The 22,363-nt window shown below is 38.1% G+C and overlaps 1 protein-coding gene across 1 annotated transcript in view; it reads right to left on the bottom strand.

Annotated features, from left to right (window-relative positions):
* Positions 1-783: 783 nt before the first annotated feature.
* Positions 784-22,363, bottom strand: part of LOC104074050 (collagen alpha-1(XXIV) chain-like) — a gene marked incomplete at its 3' end in the record, with an annotated part of 31,583 nt that continues 10,003 nt past the window's right edge. Inside the window, exons 4-9 of the mRNA XM_009574026.1 lie at positions 18,984-19,037; positions 15,354-15,407; positions 13,170-13,223; positions 6,613-6,657; positions 3,031-3,075; positions 784-837 (exon numbers count right to left, since the gene is read on the bottom strand). Coding sequence (XP_009572321.1) covers positions 784-837; positions 3,031-3,075; positions 6,613-6,657; positions 13,170-13,223; positions 15,354-15,407; positions 18,984-19,037 — 306 coding nt within the window. The remainder of the gene's footprint in view (positions 838-3,030; positions 3,076-6,612; positions 6,658-13,169; positions 13,224-15,353; positions 15,408-18,983; positions 19,038-22,363) is intronic.

Below are 22,363 nucleotides of genomic sequence, written 5' to 3'. Positions count from 1 at the left end.
TGCATTTACATTGGCAGCAGAAATTGTAACAAGCGTTAAAAGCTTTACCTGTCTCCCTTTAGGGCCTCTTTTTCCACGGAAGCCTGGGATGCCCTGAGAAAAAATAACCCATCGTAAGTAGGTTTTCTATTCTTCAATAGGTTAAATTCAAGTAATTAAACCTGCATTTGATTGGAAAAAACAGTATGAGAAGAAGACCATTAAAAAAAAAGATTTGAGCAAAGAATCATAGAGACAATATCCTATAACAGCGGGGCAGAAACACAAACTTTGCTTGTCTTTACTGTGGCCACATCAGAACAACTATGAAGAAGGGCCATATCCTGCTTCCATCAAAGTATATGGCCAGACATCCTCTGTGCTCAAGAGAAGCAAGAAAAAGCTCAAGCACAGAGTGACAGAGATGAAGATTTCCGTGATTCATTTTATTGCAAACATCATCTGACAACTGAAAGATATTCATTATTGACTGAACAAAATTGCTTCAATGAAAAATACTCATTATGGACCTTGGTGGTAAGAAAAAATACCCCTAATCCTTGCAGGTCTAGATTAAATTCAAATAATAATTTGCAGCTGCTCCCCATTCAACTTCAGCACCAGTGCATTTCATTGATTAGACTCATTAGATATGACCTATTTATTTAATTTCCTCCACATCAGTTTTGCTTTTAGACAAAGACTTAAATGAATGGTTATACCTTGTACATTTTTTCCCCATTCTAACATATATTGCATTACCACCCAAACATCAGTATTTCATTAATGTTCCGTTAAACCTACCCTTTCTCCTTCAGGTCCTGGTTGCCCTGCCACACCTGGAGGTCCAATGAAACCCTAAAAACATAAAAACAACTCTTGATTACAAGGCTGCTTCCACCAGCACTGCTTGTCCTTCAGTATTGGCCAGCTGTGGGTTCAAGATCCAGGGATTAAATTCAGGCTCATTTGAAATTATGAGTGAAGCTCAGTCAACTTAAATGTGAGTAGGATTTACTCTCCAACTAACAGCGAAAACAATTTCCTATTATAAGGGTACAGAATCAATTAATAAAGAAGTACTAAGAAAGTGTTCCAATAAGACAAAGTTGCATCAGAGACCTTATTTATTAGAATAAATCAAATATGAAAAAGCTGCTGAAGTTAATCTTATTCATGAAATACATCAGAAAAGATGTTCTTATCTTTAATAACACTGTGTCATCACTGCTATATGCAAGAGTCCTAGAAAGTTTACCTTGTCATAAGAATGTTCTTCTTAAAGTTCAGTCACAATGCATTTCTCTCCCGCCTTCCCCTCAGAAAGTCAGAAATAGATCCTCTCATATAATCAGTTGTATGGCCACAGAAACATGCTGTTGACTCAGCAGAAATGATTGCACAGTTTACAAAAATAGTAGTATAGATGGATTCTGACTACCAGATTCAAACTGAGATTGGAACAAAAATATTATTAGTGACTAAAAAAGAACCCCTTCCTTTCATCTTTCTTTCTGCCCAGTCCTCTGATTGTAATGATTTGGGTTTTTTGGGTTGCCTTTTTTTTTTTTGAAATATGAAAGACAGTGCCCATCTTGTCATCCAGCCCTAATGAGTAAGGAAAACAAAGGCACTTCTTTTTTCTACAGTTTCTTAAAACAGCTGAGAAGCAGAGTATAGTTTGATTGCAGGAATGTTCTAAACTTAAAGCTCTAAAGATACTTCATATCACATTGCAATACACCTCCATGGCACAGCAGTATGTCTCAATAGGGCTGCATCATCATTTTTATTGGAAGTTGCTTGTAGAATTTATATACAGGACTTGGCCTTAAGACCTGACAGGTGTTTTTCCCTAAAATTACTCATACATTGGCCATTTTTAGCTTTGTGTAAGCTAGTAGTAGTGTAAGAGTAGTAGTAACTTCTCAGGAAATGACTGGGATCACTTAATGTCTTGTCGGTTGAGAGGAGAATGAGACAAAATGCATTGAGAATCTGAGCAAAAATAAACTGAAGAAATGTAAAAGATACAATCCCTGAGGGTGCAATATCTGTCGGCACTTGATCCTGACAAACTAATCTCTTCCATCACTGTAATGAAAACTAACATCAAAAAAACCCACCCCCAAAAAACCAGACATATGTTTAAGAAGCTGCTGCAGGTGAAGGCTTTTAGTGACTACATTAAAAAAACAGGACAAAAGCAAATCTAGCACTACAATAGGATTATTTTAACAGCACACTGAGAGAACACAGCACACTGCTCAGCAACCCATACAGCGTGAGCCGAGAGCCTGAAAACACCTAGCAAAAGGCTCCTTCAAATCCTAGGTGCAACCAGCAACATGCAAGTTTCTGGAAACCCATGTCTACTGCCTGATCGCGAGTCAGTCTGAAAAAACACTTACACAAGCATGTGTAGGCATGCACATGTGCCTGTTAAAAAAAAACAAGATACAAAACAAAACCAAAAAAAACCAGAAAAAAGACAACCTAGTTTACCTCCAAGAATAATCAAAAGCAAACCTTGAATCAGCAGAGCATTAAGACCCTTCAGTCCCTGGGATATACATGACTACAACTGAACCATTCTAAAATCTCAAGATCACTTTTATGGTTTTATGTGACAAGACGGTTTCCCTTTATCAACTTCTGTAGCTGTTACAGATTGCAAATGCTAGATACATCTCCGTTCTTGACAGCTTCCATTATGGAAATAATGCTTCAGGCAGGAAATGTCCACTCCTCTTCACTCCCAGCTCTCAGACACCCACATTCACGATTGCTTTCCTTCTCTTGCCTGCATGCATTCCAAGTGAGAGGAAGGGCAACAACGGAAGACTTTCTGTGCTGCTCACCATGGAAAAAAAATTAAATCCTTACATGTGTGTTGAAAGAAACACTATATTTTCTCTTTTGCAGGTTCTGTAAAGACAGAGTGGTTCAGCGGGCATACAACTGGCAGAGCTGAATGAAACACCTCATCCCCTTTCTTACATACAGGTAAAAATAGACATGCATGCCAAAATGCTTAAAATGCTTACTTACTCTTACACCTTTAGGACCTGGGTTACCTTCTGGTCCAGCTAAGCCCTATTACAAAAAAGACATGAGTTGTACTTCATTTTAAACAACCAGATGTGCTCTATTTAAAAAAAGGCAACAGTATTTGTTAACTGCAGACTGGCAATACATTCTTAAAATTATTAAGATTGAAGAGGGTGTCACCAAGCAGTCCTCTGGAACCATGTTCAGAAAGGTCTCCCATTAATTCATGGCTGAAACTTAGACAATGACTGAAACTTCCTTTACATTAAAATTATTTTTTCTGGGAGGAAATTTTTTCCAGACCCAGTGAACTGGCATTACAGTGACATCATTTCACAGGATTTTTCATAAGCTTGTATATTTGGACACATCTCCAATTATTTTCAAGCTAATGTGAGAATAGCACATGTAGTCCAAATGCGCTAAACATTTTATGTGATTCAACACAAACATGTTATCATCCACTACTATATAAAATATTGTAAAGGAATTTTAAAATATATAGCCATTACAAGCCTAATCCAATAACATGCTGAAGTATTGGTCAAATTCACCCTTTAAGCAGACACAAAACCACAAAGTCAATTGTTGAATTTGGCTCATATACCTTTATATGGGGAAAACAATGAATATTTCTACTTTGTGTCTTATTTGTTTTATTGGACTGAGGTATCTCTATTAACTTATATGTAAATTAAAAAAAATAAAATCAATATTTATATAAGTGCTTGTGTTTATAGAAAGCTGCTTTCTGGCTTTATTGGTTCTCCTTCTCAAATATCTGAAGGGGGGGGCGGGGCGTGGAATCTTTTAATGTTCTATTTCCCTAAAGGGCCGAAGAAATAATTTCAGCAGTGAAGTAAATACATCGGTGAAAATCAGGAGGAACTATACTACAACAGGTAGTTTCCTATTGCTTTTGGACTTGAAATATGAAGAAGTTAAAACACATAGAACCACAAGAGGTTTATGAAGGAGTGTGAAGTGTTTAGACATTCAGTACTTTGGTGATGTCATTTATGTATTCCAGAAAGGTACAGCATTACTGCATCTAACCCATCAAAGTTTAAAAGCCACAAGACTCAACATTACTAAAGGGCACCACCTGTGAAAGAGGTTTGTTTCAAGCATAAATGATAGGATGTAAACAAATACATTAATACTATTAGTAGTTCCAAGAGAGTTAGATATAGTACTTTTGAAAAGAACAAACAAGTAAACCCCCAAAACTGCAAAGACATTAGTATAGTTACTGCACCTGCCTGCCAGGGTAACCAACTGCTCCAATATTGCCAGCCATTCCTGGAATTCCCTAAGTGGAAAAAGAGGTGGGGAAAAGAGAAAAAAAAGGAAAGAAACAACAAACAGGTTTAATGTCATGTTTTGGACTTTATTTATTTCATCATTTCTCTTTTAACACCTAGTCATATGACACAGCTAAAGCTCATGGAAAAATTGCTTTTTAAGCAAGCTACACAGCAACACCCTAAAATTTACTCATCATATATAAGTAACTCCACCAATTTCAGTAACATATCCTTTAAAAAGCATTACAAGCAGAGTAGTCTAAGATTTTGTGAAATACAGCAGTGCACCCTGTATTTCCATAATAAAAACATAGATGCTATTTATAAAAATTAATTGAGGAGGCCTATAGGAGACAGATCCTTGTAATGAAGTAACTGCACTGGTCTTAGCTGTATTTGAACAAACGTGTTAAATGTTTCATTAAAGAAGAGTCCTTGTGTCCTTACAAAGCCAAATTACTTTGTGTCTTCCAAAATCAGGTCAATATACCATTGGATTAGTCACGAATGTATAGAACTTTTCTCCATCTTCTTCCTCCTAATCAAATCCAAGAGTCATTTTTGTTGTTGTTTTATTACTTAACATCTGCACATCTGACTGTTTATTTTCAGAAAAATGTGCTTTTCTGAACTGGTGCCAAATGCCATGGCCCCATCACTGAGAGAGGAAGCTCCACCTACCTCTGTTAAGTTAATTTGATTTTAAACAAGCCAAGTCCATAAATTGGACACTCTCCCAGCCTGACCCTTCCACCCACTGTCATTATGTCAGTGTTACCATAGCAATGGATCAGGATTTCCTCTCTGAGCTGTTCACAGCTGATTTATGGTGAAACAGCAGTCTTAGGAAGCAGAACTCAGAAGTGCAGATGCAAAAAGGGGTTGCAGTATTTTTTGTTTAAATGAGCTGCCATTGAGATGATTCTGTCACCTGCTTTCAACTGGTAGTGATTCATCTTCTGACAGATGTTCTACCATGGAACTAGGATCCATGGTCTCCTATTTTGGCTCAGCTGTACCTCAAAATATGCGTATATGAAAAAACTAAAAAAGCAGTAGAATCATTGCTTTTACAACTTATCTTTTAAAACTTTCCCTTTGTTACCAGCTGTTCAAGAGGTTCCACAATTCACAAATTCAGAGGAATGTCTGTCCTTGCTGTACAAGCTTCTAAAAACTACAGACACAATTAGATGCTACAGATGACAAGTAACTGGTCTAACTCATCACCTTCGCCAGCCAGGCCTAAAAATACCAGCAGTAAGAACTACGTGCAAAATAACATTCTTTCATCCAAAGTGCTCTCTTAAAAGTTACATCAGACTATTTTCTGAGTGATAATGAAGGAAAATATTTACAGCAGTAGTATGAGAACACTGAGACATCAAACAGTTGCACATTACCAGTTTTCACATTCTTGAACATGAATTGCCTTTGAAGGAACTTATATGCTTGATTGCATGAATAATGAGCAGAACTACTTTTCAATTTTTCCCCTCCATGGTAACTAATTGATTACTTTTCACCTGCAACTTCTTCAAAGATTGAGGCACTCTTCTCCTGATGTTAAGAATGACTTTTTTTTTTCCCCGCTGTCTATCTCTTTATCTCACTGCTAAATTATAGTCATCACAGAAAAATGCCTGTGGGCCTATAATAAAAATCACCACTCATTCACTTAAGATTTGGATATAAAACTCCTTAAAGTCATGGATGATGTTCATGAGTTTTCATCTCCCTTCGGGTGTCTCGCATCTGTTATCATCACTGTTTCCCTTTCAGTGTCATCCAAAAGGAGACTCATGCTTCCATCTACTCTGCCATGAGGAGCCTCGTTAAATGCTAACAAGACACATAAGCAATTGGATGTCTTTGAAATTTACATTCAGATTGCTTCTTGAACTGCCATGGAAGTGAGAAAAAGCAACTAAATAATAATTTCATTTTCTACATGCTAGGAGATTTAAAATGCATTAAACCAGTAGAGGTTTTGAGAGAATCCGAACTGTGCCCTTAACAAGAATTTTACACCAACCTCTGCCAAGCCAGTGTGGTAGTTGAAGAAAAACAAGCTGGTCTTTTCTTTTCATTTAGACAATTTTTTACCACACTGATCCCTAATAATCTGAATTCTTGGTCAAGAATGATCAAGTATTTCCTTAAGCAGTCACTAATCTACACTGATTGCTTATATTGAACACATATTGGATTATGCATTCTTCTATCCTCAATCGTTCATTTGTAGAGTATGGTGTATTGTGCTTTCATCACTTACCTGCTCACCACGTGGCCCTCCCAGTCCCAGATAACCCTTAAGACCCTGCAGGTGGAGAAACAGATATGTGATAAATACAGTTAAACACATAAAATGGGCCTTTTTTTGCCTACTCCAATCTCCCTTTATCAAGAAAAAAATTATCCAAACTTGTTTGCCTGCAGCATTAATGTGGTTTACATTTAGCAGCTCACATTAAAGCTGAGTTAGAGAAAAGGATTAAGAAATCTTCATGGCAGTTTAGACAATTTCAAGATATCAGCATGCTTAAAGACAGTTCCAGACTTCTACTGTTTTAAACAAATGAGTACATGGGATGCTGTCCCCAGTTACTGCTGAAACTGCAGAATTGGATTTGGTACAGTGCATTTCCCTGTTCCAAATCCTTGTCACTATGCCCTTTCTGAACAAGGCAGGGGTATAAGTAGAGGGTCATCCCATACTATTCTAGGACGCTCTCAAGAAAGACCTTCCAGGACACATGATATCTTTTTTTTAAAATTATCATAGAACAAATTTCAGCCCTTATATTATGGAATTTATATTGGTAGGGAGAATAGCCTGTTCCTCAACCCAGAAATCTTCCCTGTGGTGCTGGAATCATGAAGCTGTCAAACTTTACTCCCTGCGCATTGACCATTTCATGCATATTTTGGCTCTTATAGAAAAAAAAGAATTAAAAATAGAGTTGGAACCTGCCATCTGCATCAGCACAACTTGAAAGGGGAACCTTCTTCTTGGATGTCTTTACACTGCACTAAACATACCCAAACAAGCTGGCCTAAAAGGGAGGCTGTAACAGTTGCATGATTGATGCAGAAGCCAAGTGTCTGTTCTCCACATCCCTTGCAAGAGGTACTGGGAATATGCAAGTTCCAAAAGCTGCAGCTTGAAAGATAAAGACCAAAACAATCCTTATTCTGGATAGAAATCTATCACAAAATTGGCTTCAAAGACATTGACTGAGTAGCAGGAGTGTCTTGGCTGATGTCAAACATCTGGCTGCCTTGCAGCATAATGATACTTATTAGTCAGTAGAGATTTGAGACCCTGTAATAAGAAGGAATTCTGCAACTGATTTCAGCAGATCAGGTATCCCAAAGTTTTGGATAAGCTTCTGCATGACCACAAGAGTATTTCTGCATGAAATTAATTTTATCATCATATACAAAATTAAAAGATGGAATGATTTTGCTTGGTGATAATTTTAGATAATAGAACAGAATGACTTCAAAATTTACAATTTTGCTATTATAGGCTTGCTTGAGGAATCTTGATCCAAAAGAGATGTACTCATTAAGAAACCCAAAGGCCTCATTTTCTCAAAACCCAACACAGCAGGTGTGTCCTTTCATTTTGCTAATCACACATAGGGCATTGCCAGTTTGCAAAATTATAATGTATTCTGGCTTTAATCCTCTCCTGTAACTTAAGTCTAAATAATTTATGTATGTTATCTTGTATCTAAGGAAGCAGGTCTGCATTGCTGTTGGGGAAAAAGAAAAAAAATTATCTGTAACAGATAGCCAGGAGCTGATCTTATGACAAATCAGTTAATATGAAATATCCCAATTTACTATATTAATGCATGCCTAAACCAAAACTTTTTATTGCATGGCTAAAGCAGAACTAAAGATGCCAGCATAAGCCAGTAACTCATCTTTAGCATTCAAAATGTGCCTCAGAAAGCCATACAGTTTTTTACAGTCCCAGCCCACTCTGTATTTCATGAGTTTTATCCATTTCAGAATTTTATCCTTTCCCTATGTTTAAATGATCAACTAAAGTAGATGTTGCTAGAAGAAATCTCTCAGTAGTTTATTATTTCTGTACAAGGAGAAAAGGAAAGCAAATGCTGCTATACACAGAAACATTCAAAGAGAAGTTTATCACAATTTAGTTTCAAAGCAGGTCAGTTTAGCTCATTAACACCTGCATGGACAGTCTCAAAAGAAGGCACACAAGGAACTGTGAGATGAAGAAGGACTAATTACTAGTGTCCATGTTTCTACACAACAGCATCTTTCTTCTGCCAGAGGAAAACTGCTCTGAACTCATATTTTATAGTAGCATGCCCATATTCTTATTCAGAGTTAACGTGGCCTTAATTCATCCTAACTCATTTGATGCTGGTTGGGAACGAAGCTAAACCACGCTAAAATGTATATCATTCCAAAGAGAGAGTTTTCACACAGAGAGTTTTCCTTTCCTGTGACTTAGCTAATCCTCTTAAAATTCTTATTTTTTTATTAGTTTGGGTTTGTATTCTTGAGCATACCTATATAAATAAGACCCAGTTTGCTCTAAGTTGAAAGTGAACAAGAAGAATACAAGTTCACATGCACTGGTTTGCACAATGAAATACCTCCCAATTTCTAAAGATTAATGCTCTGATTTAAAAGCTCTATGTGGAAGAGAAAGGTTTGAAGCTTCCACTTACAGCAATACAGGCTTCAAGCACATTACAAAAACACAGCAAGTTGCAAGAATACTTTGGTCTGCGTGAGGGAAAAATCTTTACCGCCAACTAATACGACTCAGAAAAGACTTCATAGCAAGTTTAAGTGTCTGACTTCTACCATACGCCTAGCACAGTGGGACCCAGACTGAGTGAAATCTGTATATGGCAAAATGTAGATGTTACATCATAACAGCAATGACTGTTCAAGCCAAGTCCTTCCACCCTACTGGTGCCCATTGTGTTTTATTAAAATTTCTATGCATTTGTTATTAAAATACATCTGGCACAACACTGGCAACTTTGCTAGAGAGCCAAGAGGTTTCTGTAACCTCTAAAAATCAGTAGGTGAAGTGTTACACCTAATGCTACAACCATCAGCTACAGAGAGATATTAGTCTTTGAAAAGTGCTGGAAAAAAAATTTCTGGGCATGGAGTAAGTCTGGCATATAAACAGATTTCCATGCACTGTGACAGGAGCCTTTGCAATGCTTATTTATCAGCTCCACGTTGTCACCACACGGCATCCAGTTTTGAAGAACTTCTTCATTGGCAAATGGCTTAGTAGGGTTGTTTTTTTTTCTTTCATAGCTCCATTCTGTCTTGTTTGCTGATGTTTATTAACACAACTAAGATTTCACCTAGCATCTCTCGGCCGGAATATCCTAATGAATGGAAATATCCCTTAAAAAAAAAGCCTACATATAGAAGATGGACCTTTTCTCCATCTAATTCAGCAGAGGAATTTCTCTCAGAGTTGAAGTTTCCTCCTGCTCAAGGAAAATTGCACTCTCCAGGAGATGCGGCGGGAGACAACTGGTAGCATAATGTTGACATCACCACAGGTACTGCTTTGAAATTTATCTACCTGCCTTACCCTTTACAGGATACAAAAGTAAAGACAAAAGGAAATACGGAGCCCTTCTCAGGTTGCAACCAAGTTTTTTCCTTCAACATGTCTTGTCATATTATACTTCAGTATGTGAATTTTATCAGGATTTTATAGGTCCAGATTCCTGTGATTTACTATTACTATTACACACATATTAGATAGGGAATAAAGCTAGCCCAAAAATTGTAGCCAATCTTTTAAAAAGTCTTTCCCAATGTCATTGTAAAGTACCTGCAACCATATAGGCACTGCAGTCATTCTAATGTATTGGCATGATCCCGGGCAAGTTAATACCCAGGAGTACTGTCCGGTAGCCGACAATCTACCCCCCAGTACTCTGGCTAGCAGAGGCAAGTACTCGCCTGTCTGTACAGTGAAGTAGGCCCTTTTTGGGTAGAGGGGGAAGGAGGGGACTTCTACTCTGTGAGGTCTCTGGACTGATATAAGAAAAGTTTTGAGTGCTGATTTAAAGATGGCCCTCTCAAGACAGCTCCATATGAGATCCGTGCAACTGCTCTGGAAACAGCACTCTCCTCAAACTTACCCTCATCTCCCCCCATTGCTTCTCTGCTTCAAACGATGCCTGAAAGAAACAGGCCTCTAAACACTTCATAAACATGCAAGTTTCTGTTCTTATGCTAGAACAAATTTGGAGCCCTACCCCGAGCAAAACTTGGCTTTTTATAGTGTGTTACAGGCATGAGAAATATGTCATATTTTATATGCAACCACAAGGATGCATACTCCGACACATGGCATGTAATGAAAAATAAAGTCAATCACAATAATCTGTTCTCAGCGTCCTGATTATTAACATACGTTTGTTTTACTATCTCATTTAAAAAACTGTAGATTCTCAGCTTTATAAAAAGAAACACATAATTTTATAGTTCTAATCCAAAACAGTAGTTTACTAGTGCTTTTCTATTGCATTGAGGACTTCAAAAAAAAATTTTTTTTTTTTTGGGTAAAACGAATCTTTCCAAGAAACTCTCCTAACATGATCTCAGATATTCAGAAAAACAGAACCAAAAGCACATGGAATATGGCTTCTCAAAGTCATTCTTGACAAAAAAAGTGAAAGCAATACGCACACTTGCTTCAAACTTCCACAACACATGTTTTTGTGTAAGTACCAAATAACGTTGTACAGGCAAATTCTGACAAGAAAACTTGTTAAGCACAGTGTCCTCCACAGCCACAGCTACCCTGGAGTGGGGCGACCATGCCCAGTGGAGGGCAGCAGGCATTGCAGCGCACCCTCCACTTCAGCTCTCCAAAGCCCCCACCCCAGTAAATGGGAAATGGATGATGAATTCCATAAAGAAAAAAACTCAAATTTCTAGGTTTTTCAGGAAAACACTGACAAAAATCAATATGACAAAAAGTAATTACCATGAAATGAACATAGATTTGTATTACACTGTTAAAAATATCTGAAAGAACAGAGTTTTTATTTGCTATCAAATATCTCACTGTTTAGAAACTACTCAGTTAACACAAGCTGACTGTCAAAATCAAATGGAATTTGGGATACCATTAACTCATATGTAGGATTTTTTTATCTTCCTTTTTACTTGGATGAGAAAGAATATTGGAAATATGTTATTTATTCAATATTATAGCAATTCCCCAGTAGTACTGGGGTACAAAACAAAAATGGAAGTACTTGATTTTTCTGCAGTTTTTTCTTGTAGATGGTTTACTTCACAGCTACTTGCTCACATTCCTTTGAAAATAATTTCTGAGATCACAATGAGCTAACAGCGTGTTTATCCATTTACGTATATTGAAAAGTAATAACTAAAGATCAATTATTTAAAACACAATAAATTGTGGGCTTGTCATTAAAAAAATTAAGCATGAAATACTTCTAACTGTTTACAGGTGTAGCGCTGTTCAAAAGCTGGTATTCTTTCAATCCGAGTCAGGCAGAAGTTATCTTAAACATGGTTCTAGTTAGTGTCTGATGTGTACAACATGGAAACAGAGTAAAATTTCCAGTGATCAGCTGAGTACGATTCTCCACAGAGTCTTTAACCCTCAGATAAGGAGTGAATTCTTGTGGCAGGAAGAGAGCATGATGGCCGTAAGATTTTAATTTCCTTGCCCCCAAATGTCAGTCTCATAATCCAGAACAAGTGACAGCTGCTTCCGATCTAAAAAGCTTTAAAACAAAAACTACTTTGTTTTTGGAGCAAAACTATAAACCTAATGAAATAAGAAAGCACAATACTTGGAGAATCTCAAGGTAGCCCAAGATCAGCGGTGACAAAAGCTATCAGTGTCCAGGCTTGTAGGTTAAGTCTCAACAGAGGGGATGCAAATTCTTGTCACAGCTATACATTTTCTCAGTTCATAGAACTGTGGGCCACATGTCTGGCAAAATAAATTTCCACACTCCTCCTGGAGCTAATTCAGTGATAGCTTCCTTTTCTGGTCATATTTTTACTATGTTTTGGTCAATTCTAAAAATGAGTGACTAGACTTTTTAAAAAAACAAACTATATTTACTCCCTCAGTCTTCTGTGCTCATTTTCTTAAGGTTGTCTCATTTCCTCTATCGACATCCTTCATGTTCCCTTCCCAAAACTACCTGTCTGCCTTATGCTTTCCTGTATACATAGGACTGCTATAATTTGGATATATTTCTTAAATGCAGCGTGTGGCACCTGACATTTCTCATATTAAAGAGTATCGCGTTATGTAGCATCCAAAATTGGAACTTATTCCACCTGAGTTCTATTTCAGCAATTCTGGTACACATTTGGGGGAAAAAAAAAAATCAGTGCAGAAATACTGAGCACATGATCCCATGGAGCTTTTTCTATGCTACAAAATACACAATATAGAAAAAGAAATGAAAAAATTATTACTGAAAATTGAATATAATTGATTTAAAAATGGCTGTATCTCGCAGGCAAGCCTATCTTCCCTAGTACCTATTCGGTTCGAGCAGGGGCACACCATGCCTTTTGAAGGACACCAACCTAAGCAGCTGTGATTTACATTCTGTTGCCATGATCTCACTTGATCTAGTTGCAAGGGAAGGTTTTGCACTGTTGGCCCTGGAGCCTGACACAGACAGTCACAGTACCAACAGCGGGCCTAAAGCCCTTTTGTTGCCTCTTAACCACCAGACATCCACCTGATAGCCATGGATTTGAGCCAGAGAGGGTTACACAAAAATGGCAATAGAATCTTACCTTTTGGCCTTTGGTCCCAGGTGGGCCTGGAAAGCCTATGGGGCCTGGATCACCCTGTACAACAAAAACATCCAGAGTCACTATGCTTCACTGGAACATGACACAGGGCTATAAACATGTAGGACTTCATATCTTCTCTGCATTCTTGAACACTTGGTATGAAGAAGTAGCTAATGTTGTTTTATCTGGCGTAAGTTTGGGGGTTTTTTTTAGAGGAAGAAAATTGAAAAGGCAACAGTTCCTCAACTGCAACCACCTGGTGCAATATGCATGCTCCTGCACCATCCAAGATGGCCAAATCATGGCTGGAACAGACTTAGTTCACAACCTTACAACATTTACTTTTAGCCAACATAAACGGGAGTGAAGAAGCTATACAATTCTTGAGGTAACCCTTCGCTGAGAAGTGAGTGGTTTCACCCCAAATTAATATATATTATATTTAACTGTTACTGTTTATTGTTTGTGTTACTGTTATACCAACAATCCCCAACCAGGAATCAGGACACCATTATGGTATGTGTTGCATAAAACATAGCATAAATCTAATATGTGTAAAATACAACATGAAAGATGCATATAGACAAAAGTGTTATGGTGACATATGGCTGTTCTCATTCAAGTTCTTTAAACCTTGCAACTACATGATGGTATATGTGAATGAGAATTAGAGCATCTCAAATGCTAGGCAGCTGGAAAAAGATGCATTTTCATATGGTTGTTGCAGTTGGGGGAGGAGGGAATGTTGTTCCAGTTCTTTTTTCCTTGCTCAGAACTCACAGTGAAGAGACTCACTCTTTCAGGATTAGTGCCCAAATTCAAATTCAATGAGTCCATGAACAGATCCTGGAAGTGAGTTTGCATCAAAGAAAATTGAAGTCCATTACTTAGGGTGAGCAAATTTGACTTGGGTGAAAAATTAAGAACCCAAGATAGTGAGAACTATAAAAATGCATATCAATCCCACATTTTTGGATTATAGATTCATTCCATATATATTTAGGTGTATGTCATACATATACATAGGTGGGCTTTAAACTTGGGCTCATGCCAAAGAATATACCTTGAGTTTCAGGTGGACACATACAGCTCACAACACTATGATTAGATTGCCAAAAGCAAAAGCTGGTTAGCTTAAAATAATGTTGCTATTTCTACAAAAGCTGCATTTCATTTTTTTATCAGACACATTTCTGAATTTTGCTCAGCAGCCCTTTAACATTGAAAATATATATTGGTGCATTTTATGGTTTGACAGAATGTATCCATTAAAAAAAAGTTATTTTATGTACACATCGGCAGCTAGTAAACAATAGTTATTTGTTAATGCTTACTTCATTACGGAGAGTGGTCCTGGACTCTTACAGTGTTTTCTACTTAGCGCAAGTGTTCCACAATTGAACTACTAGCAAATGCTTTTAATAAAACTTAGCATAAATACAAGATATTCTAAAAGATACAGCGTAGGCTAACACATTAGAATGCAAACATGCAATTACTTTTTTAGTGTTATCACATTGTTTTTAAAGGTTCATACATAGTCAGTAGATTTACAACCTAAAAGTGAAATAATCACAAGCTTTCAAGCCCACAATTTCTGTGAAGAACCATTTTAAATATTTATACTCAAATATTTTGGACAGAGAGAGCAACTGCTAGTTTGGCTAAAGCAGCTTAGGAGGAACTCGCAAGAAAGGAGTGTGAAGTGTTCTTTCTGAAGTGAAAGGACAAATCTTAGCATCAAGGGCTTGTTAAAAAAGCGGTTACATGCAACACGACATGCAATAGTGTGTGCACTTGCATCACCAAATTTTGTCTGCCTTACGCAACTTTCTATGCAAGGTACTAATGCAAGGTAAAGAGAACTGGAATCTGTACTTTGTTATATCAGTGCAAACAGAATTCAAGTTCATTGTTCTAAAAGTATTTCCCTTTTAACTTTTTTGATTTTATTTTTATAATTGAGTATATCATTTAAGTTTCAGCTTTCAGTATAATTTGTCTTTGGTTCATTACATCACCTGTGTCTGCACTGGTCAGTCTCACACAATAAAGTGTCAAAATACACCAGCGTCACAGTAAATACAAAGTATTGTGCTGTTATAACTTGTCTGAATATTAAACAAAACTTCAACAACAGAATGGGACAGACAAAATATTTTTCTATAATTAAGAAAATATTACCTTTTCTCCACGTTTTGCCTGTCCTGGAGAGAATCCTGGGTCTCCTTTAGGGCCCTGTTGCAGAGAAATTAAGCTCATTAATATCATCAGGGAAAAGAGTTTTTACTAATATATGTGGAAACATATATTTTCACAGTTATAGCAAGAGGAGGGGAAACATTCATATAAAATTCACTTGTTATTACAGATTTTTTTTTTCTCATAACTTTTTCAGTAAAGAACTACGACAAAATCTAATAGTGTGAGTTCACATCAAAATGAGATTTACATTTTCCAAATTTCATAATGTCACAAAAACATTTGATAAGAAGATTTTATTGGTAAATCTGAGCAGGATTACAGCAGACACCCCAGCTGAAATGCTCTCCCCATGCCTCCACCACTTCAGGACACCACGTATTCCCCAAACACTGTGCAAGATTATCGGGCTATATTACTGCATTGATTATAATCTTGCCCAGGCTTCCTCACGCTCAGTACCTTCCCCACGCAGCGCAGACATCGCAGCTGTAAACATACAGCGAAGGCCTTTGTTCAATTACAAACTACTTCCTAGCAGATGAGACAGCTCATCATTTCTGGCCAGAAGTTACCATGTGCATCTGAGACTAGGCTGCAGAGAGGGTAAAGACGCTGCCACACTGATCTCTCCTATTTCAAATCCCCACTGCCAGAGCCCGCCGCCACACGAAGCGCCAGGCGCTGCAGGGCGACAGGCCACAGAGGCCTAGGGCCTGCCTGGGCCGGGAGCTGGGGCTGGTCAGGGCCAGCAGGGGCTGGCAGCCAGCCCTGCAGAGCTGTTGGCTACCAGCAGCTCTGCCACCACAGCAAACCTGCACCCCTCATAGTCAAATTCACGGCCCTTAAAACAGGAGTCACCAGCAAAAGGTACCTCCTGAGGGAGCCCTGGGTGAACTGCTTCACGCTGACTAAGCAGTCACCTGGGGAGTTCCCAGAGCCATAGGCTGAAACCACATTCATGCGCTAACAACTAAAAATAAGGTAATTGAGGAGGAAATGGTGAACCCTTCATCTAATTCACGCTAAAAGTCGCATGCAAAAGGCACTGTAACATTTCATTGACCTGTTCATATAAGTGGCACAGGCTACAACAGTGCTCTTGATTTCAAACCTGTAGAATAACACTGGGTGTTACTCACAAGCATCAAGATCTACTCTTCTCACTCAAAAATACATTTTACATAGCCAAGGAAATAAATGTTACTAATAAAAGTTATCCCACAGCAGCACTAGGTTAAAGATTATACATGCCCTTCATTGAAAGAGAGCTAAAGTTGGGACAAACAGCTGTTTAGACATTGCCAGCACAATCCTACTCTCGGGGGCAACGCCGGCTGCTCAGAGGGACATACAAGACAAGCAGCGCGAGGCTTCCTGGCGGTCAGCCATTTCAGACCTGTGAAGTCGCGGCTCTTACTTGAAATGCTACAGGGCCTGATCCTCCTCTTGTGTTTGGTACTGCAGGTCAGGGGTTATCCTTCCCTCTGCAGTTAAGATTTGTGCGTGAGGCCACTTGAGAAACTAAGACTGTTGAATACTAAATAAAGCCTGGAAATATCGCAAAATGAATCTGTTGTGTTAAATTGATGTGTCAGGTCAGAGAGAACACCATTCCTCAGCATGGCAGGAGTTATCTGAGTATTTTCCAGCTAATTTACCTTTTGGAAGGTAAATAGTTATATTCCTCGAAGAACTCCAATCTGTCTTCTGCTTCCATTTTCCAATGCAGGCATATTAAACTAAGAGTTGTAATAAAATCATGATCGGCTCTCGGCTAGTTAAAACACAGGCCTCTGACAACTTACCCATAGCCTTTCCTTTCCCTTATAAGCATAATTAATTCCTCATTATTTTTAATCAAAAAAACAAACAGCCATTGTTATGCATAGCCTTCAGTTATGGATTAACAACATGTCACCACAGGTCAAGATGTGAGGATAAAATAAAACACTTCATTATTTAATCTATGTAACATTACAATGTAGTTAGAACAGTGCCAGAATCCACAAACTAGGTTTTCCTAACTAATCTATTTTTCAGAGAGCCAGGAATACAGCGAAACCTCAAGAATACTTTTAAATGACTTTACAAACACCCATAAACTCTTTATCAGGAATTAAATGCCGAGGACATCAGCTATCGGTTGGAACTGCTAGCACACGTCCAGGGCTGGATACTATACTATAAGTGTATTAGCTAACGTTGTTCCATACTTCAAAAGCAAGTACATAAAGGATGCTTCAGCATAGGAGGGAAAAACACATGCATCTCAAAGGCAGAATAAAATTCTGCCTTAAGTTACTGCCAGAAAATTGTTGCAACTCGTCTGCAATGTTTTAAGATCAAACAAAAGTATTTCAGCTTACATAGTCAGTGTGGGTCAACTGGATCTTCATAGTCAAAACTCGGTGAGCACCTGGCTAATTTTTATTTAAAGAAAAGTGTTTCAGAAGACACTTGGATTGAAAGAATAATTTATAGTCTAACAGAAATGAAAGATTGCTAAGCACCTAGTAACATATGCATATATATATATTTTATATATATAAGTACATGCACACACGTAGTTCCTTCTATTCTTAAAATCATGGTGACAGCTACAGAACTGATCAGGATCATGATCCAGTGGAGGGGGAAAATACATTATAAAACAAATCCTAGGAGTAATTGGTTACAATTATTTTCCTAGAGATGTATTATATTATACAGCCAGCGTAAATATTGTAAAAAGTAATTATGAATCTCCAAGTTTAACTGTTCCTACAGAACTAGATAATAACAAAAGCACACACAAAAAAGAGTCACTTGGTTTTGTAGTGTTTGACACTGAAAGCTTTATTAAATTTCTTTTTATGTCCTCGAGCAGTTTTTAAACACCTGTCATGACAGGTCAGATTCCTGCCATTAGGAATCGCACTAAAACAAATCATGATTGCTGCTGGTTTTTTTCCTAACATATCTATCAAATTGCTCAAACTAAATATGAGTTGAAGGCATTCTGCAACTGCACAAATCTGTCAAATCTATTTAAAGGGCTTATGTTACACAAGCTTGAAGGATTTTATTTGAGCTTCCAGTCCAGTATTTTTTCTTTGGTTTTAAATATCACATGCATAAACCTTCAGAAAATTATTCTAGCATATTAATCAAGTGATAATGTCCGAAATATTAGAGTATTTAAATATCAAAGGTTGGGCACTGACAAAAAAGAGGAATTTATAGAGAATGACAATTTTTTTTTTTAAAAAACAAGGCAAAAGGTTACAGCAATTAAATGTTTATTCTCACTTAAATTCCAGTTTATCAAAGAGGCCAAGCTGATGTACAGGAACTCTTCTGGAAGTACAGACTACTTGCATGGGTAACAGTTTCCAGATTATCATTCTGCACACACAGGGTTTTTTTTCCCCCTGAATAAACTGCTATTTTGTTTTGATTTGAAGTTCAATGTGATTGATTACATTTAACTAAAATATGTTTATAGTAACAGTCTCCATCTGTAAACCAAAGAAGGCCAATTGCTTCTATTATAGGAAACAGTTTTGCAGCTTCCAAAAAGTCATTAAGAAGTTCATGTATTTACATGGCAACATGGATAAATTAACTCACCTTTGGACCTGGCAATCCTGGCAAACCTGGATTACCATGTGGTCCTGGAATACCCTATAAAAAAAAACAACAAAACAAAAATTCAAAAAAGAGTGGGATTATTCAGTACTCCACTGAACAAGCGTGAACAGTTTGCAGAGAATCATTTTACTGCATCATTGTTGCTTTTAGAAGTACTGGTTGGGATTTTCAAAGGATCCTCAAGAAATAAAACATGTACATCTTCCTAAAAAAATTAAAAGTGAAGTTGAGTACTTCCCTTTCTTTTAAAAACCTCAGTTTCTATTGTCTTCCCAAGCAATTCTTAACAGGTATTTGGCACACAGTTACTGCAATGTTGCTCTCCAGGTACAAAACTTGGAGGCATGGGATAAAATCAGAAAAAACACATTCTGAGGTACCCAGCTATACACTTCAGAGAGAAGTAAGTGGATCAGTTCTCACTGACTTAAAAGATGACTCAGAGCAATGTATTCCACCTTCTCTAAACAAATCACAGACAAAAACCCTTCACCAACCTGATTCTCCCACAGTCAGTGTAAAAAAATGGGCTTGTTACTAGAAGAGTTGGACTTAAACCATTCCAGGAACAGAATAAGCTATCAGGACTATCTACACCTTCCAGGATAAGTGTCTGTTCCCGCAATACACTCAGCAATCCTCACTCCTTGACAAACTGTGCGTTAGGGAAAATATTTGTTGCAACGGCTGTCAGAAGCTATTCATCTTCCAAACACTGAAAGACCAAACTGGTGAAAACCCATCCCTGGTAAGTTGGCAACAAAGCTTTTGTTGAATTCACTAAGGCCAAAATTCCACCCAAACAATTAATCCAAATACCAAAAATAGTAAGAATCCTTTTCAGCTTTCTCATATATTCAGTGGTCTTACAACAGATAAAGGCAGCTTTTGTCTTTCCCTCACATGAGACTGAATTTACTGGTTACACCTCACAGTAACACTGAAAGCTCTATCTGTTAAGTGCTCCCTCTCACTAATGACAATGTTGACATAACTCCATAGAAATGCTAATCCCACATGCTGTTTGAGACATTAATTTGCACACTGGCGACTTAGGAGGTGCCCTCAGGGATTTAGGAAAACGGAAACAAATAGGAAGTGCCAATGTAGCTGCAGTGGCTCCTAGCTTTTGCTGCTACACACAGGTGCAAAAGTATCCTTGTGAAATGAGAGGCATCAGGGGAATTTCATCTCATCACGGACTAATTCTGAAATTGCTGAAATTTCATTATTGAGAAACTCAGAACAAACCATGACACTTAGAAAACCTTAACTGTCAGATGTGGACTTCTCTACCATGGAATTACAGAGCTCAAAATCAGTTTCTAATGGAAATCTCGAACCATTAATCAGGCATTGATACCATGCCCAAAGTGTCCAACCCATGTGAATCTCTGTCAGGATCAAGTTTGGACACACACCTGAGAGACCCTGAAGAAGGCCCGGGCAATGCAGCTCCGCACTCTGCTGCTTCTCTTTGACACCTCAGGTCACATTTCAGGATCACAAATGGCAGCTCATGTGAAAGAAGACAGAAGTCACAGGGCAGACTGGTAGATGTGGACATGAACTTTGCATCAATGAAGTTTTATGTGCTTTTTGGATCAAAAAACTCCTCTACCATACTGTGTATCTTCACTAGCTATACTTGCTTGAATTTATCAGTGTTGTATGAATTAAAGAGCACTGACATTTCAAAAAAGCTTATTTCTTTGATCAAATAGTTTTATAGACTTTCTCGGCCCATATAAATATGTATTTTAAACTCAGAACTACTAGTAAATATTCATCTCTGCTATTTCCATACTCTTCCAGGCACCCTACTGTAAGCTGTCTCCTCACATCGGAAAGCATATCCTACCCAATAATTAATCCAGAAAATTCACACAGTAGAGCGCTGTGCTCTTAAGTACTCTATACCTATAAAAAAAGACCTGCAGAAAAAAAAAACCAAACCAGCAACAACTGAGCAAGAGAGATCTCACCAACAGGCATGGCTTTAAACATATGGGCAGCCTCCTCTAAACCAAAGAAAACTTCCCACTTGTGAGGATCTACTTGGGTATGTGGGATCCTGCCTCTGACGCCAGACGTATCCTCGACAGAGGCACTATGCAACATAAAAAGCTGAGTTGTAAGAATTGTCAGCTCTTACGTAGAAGGATAATTTGAAAAAAGGATCCAAGAAGTCAGGATGATATGGATTCGAAGGAATGCTTTTCATTTTATACTTTCAAATGTGTCTCGTCCACTCCCTTGTCTCCAACTGCTCTGAAGCATCAGTTTGGTTTTCGGCCCCTTTGACCAGTGCTCTTTCCTACCCAGTCAGACCAAGTTTTGAAAGCCAGCAAAGCACAGGATGTTCAACACTATTGAGCAGCAGTTTGTTTAAACGTTCCTCAAAGGCTGAGTCAAAACTCCTCCCACACGTCTGCTGAGCCTTCATGTAAACCACTCCCTTATCTCCCACTTGCGATTTGCCTAGATGAGTGCACTCCAGCCATAACCACTTACATCCCCAAATACTATGGCCTGAAATCTTTTACATAACAAATGCTAATCTGTTCTCTCCAGCTGCCCTTCCCTAAAACCCCCCAAATCAACCACGATCTCAGGGACTCCTCAAACATTTTTTTTGTACATAGTTGTGCAAACACAGATTTACCCTCTTTTGCCCCATCAACTAGTCCTTGCAGTGGCACAGGCTTCTCCCATGCTTTTGGCAGCTGGGGCGCGGGGTTCTGCTCACTGTGGCAAAGCCTGTGGTCTGTTCCCTGGCACAGGGCAAGGCTGCTGTCCCTGCTCATGTTGGGGTACACCCAGTCACACAAAATAAATCAACATTTGCTCATTCCTTGGGCAAATTACCCAGATAACTATCACCTCTTTTATCAAGCTGCTCTAACACAAGAGACTAACACAGATTTTTGGGAGTGGTTTTTTTTCCCCCCTCTGTCTTGCAGTGGTTAATTTTGTATCCACTGCCTGCTCCTCTGTTGCTGTGGCATGCATTGCTCACTCCCCCTCATTCCAAAAACAAATGAACATGACCTTAGATTGCAGCAGATGGGAGCAGCATGGAAAAACTACAAGTTAGTATTGTGAGCAGCAAAAGCTAGGTACAAATGTAACAATGCTCTGTGTATGCGCCCATACATGGAATTAACTAAGCTGGAGGCTGACAGCAGGAAAAAACTGTTTGCTTTGCCTTATTTTAACCTATCTGCCAAGTGTTACGAATAATACACTTTCATAATCACCAAGCATATGAATAAAGTTGAGAAAAACAAAATTATGCAAACTCCAGTTTGATTATTGGTGACCTGCCTAGAGTCACAGAAGAACTTAGCCGTTTTACT

This window comes from Fulmarus glacialis, unplaced genomic scaffold (assembly GCF_000690835.1).
Source record: "Fulmarus glacialis isolate BGI_N327 unplaced genomic scaffold, ASM69083v1 scaffold37083, whole genome shotgun sequence".
NCBI lineage: Eukaryota > Metazoa > Chordata > Aves > Procellariiformes > Procellariidae > Fulmarus > Fulmarus glacialis.
Note: the sequence above shows the minus strand (reverse complement) of the source record. Positions and strands in the feature narration are given on the sequence as shown.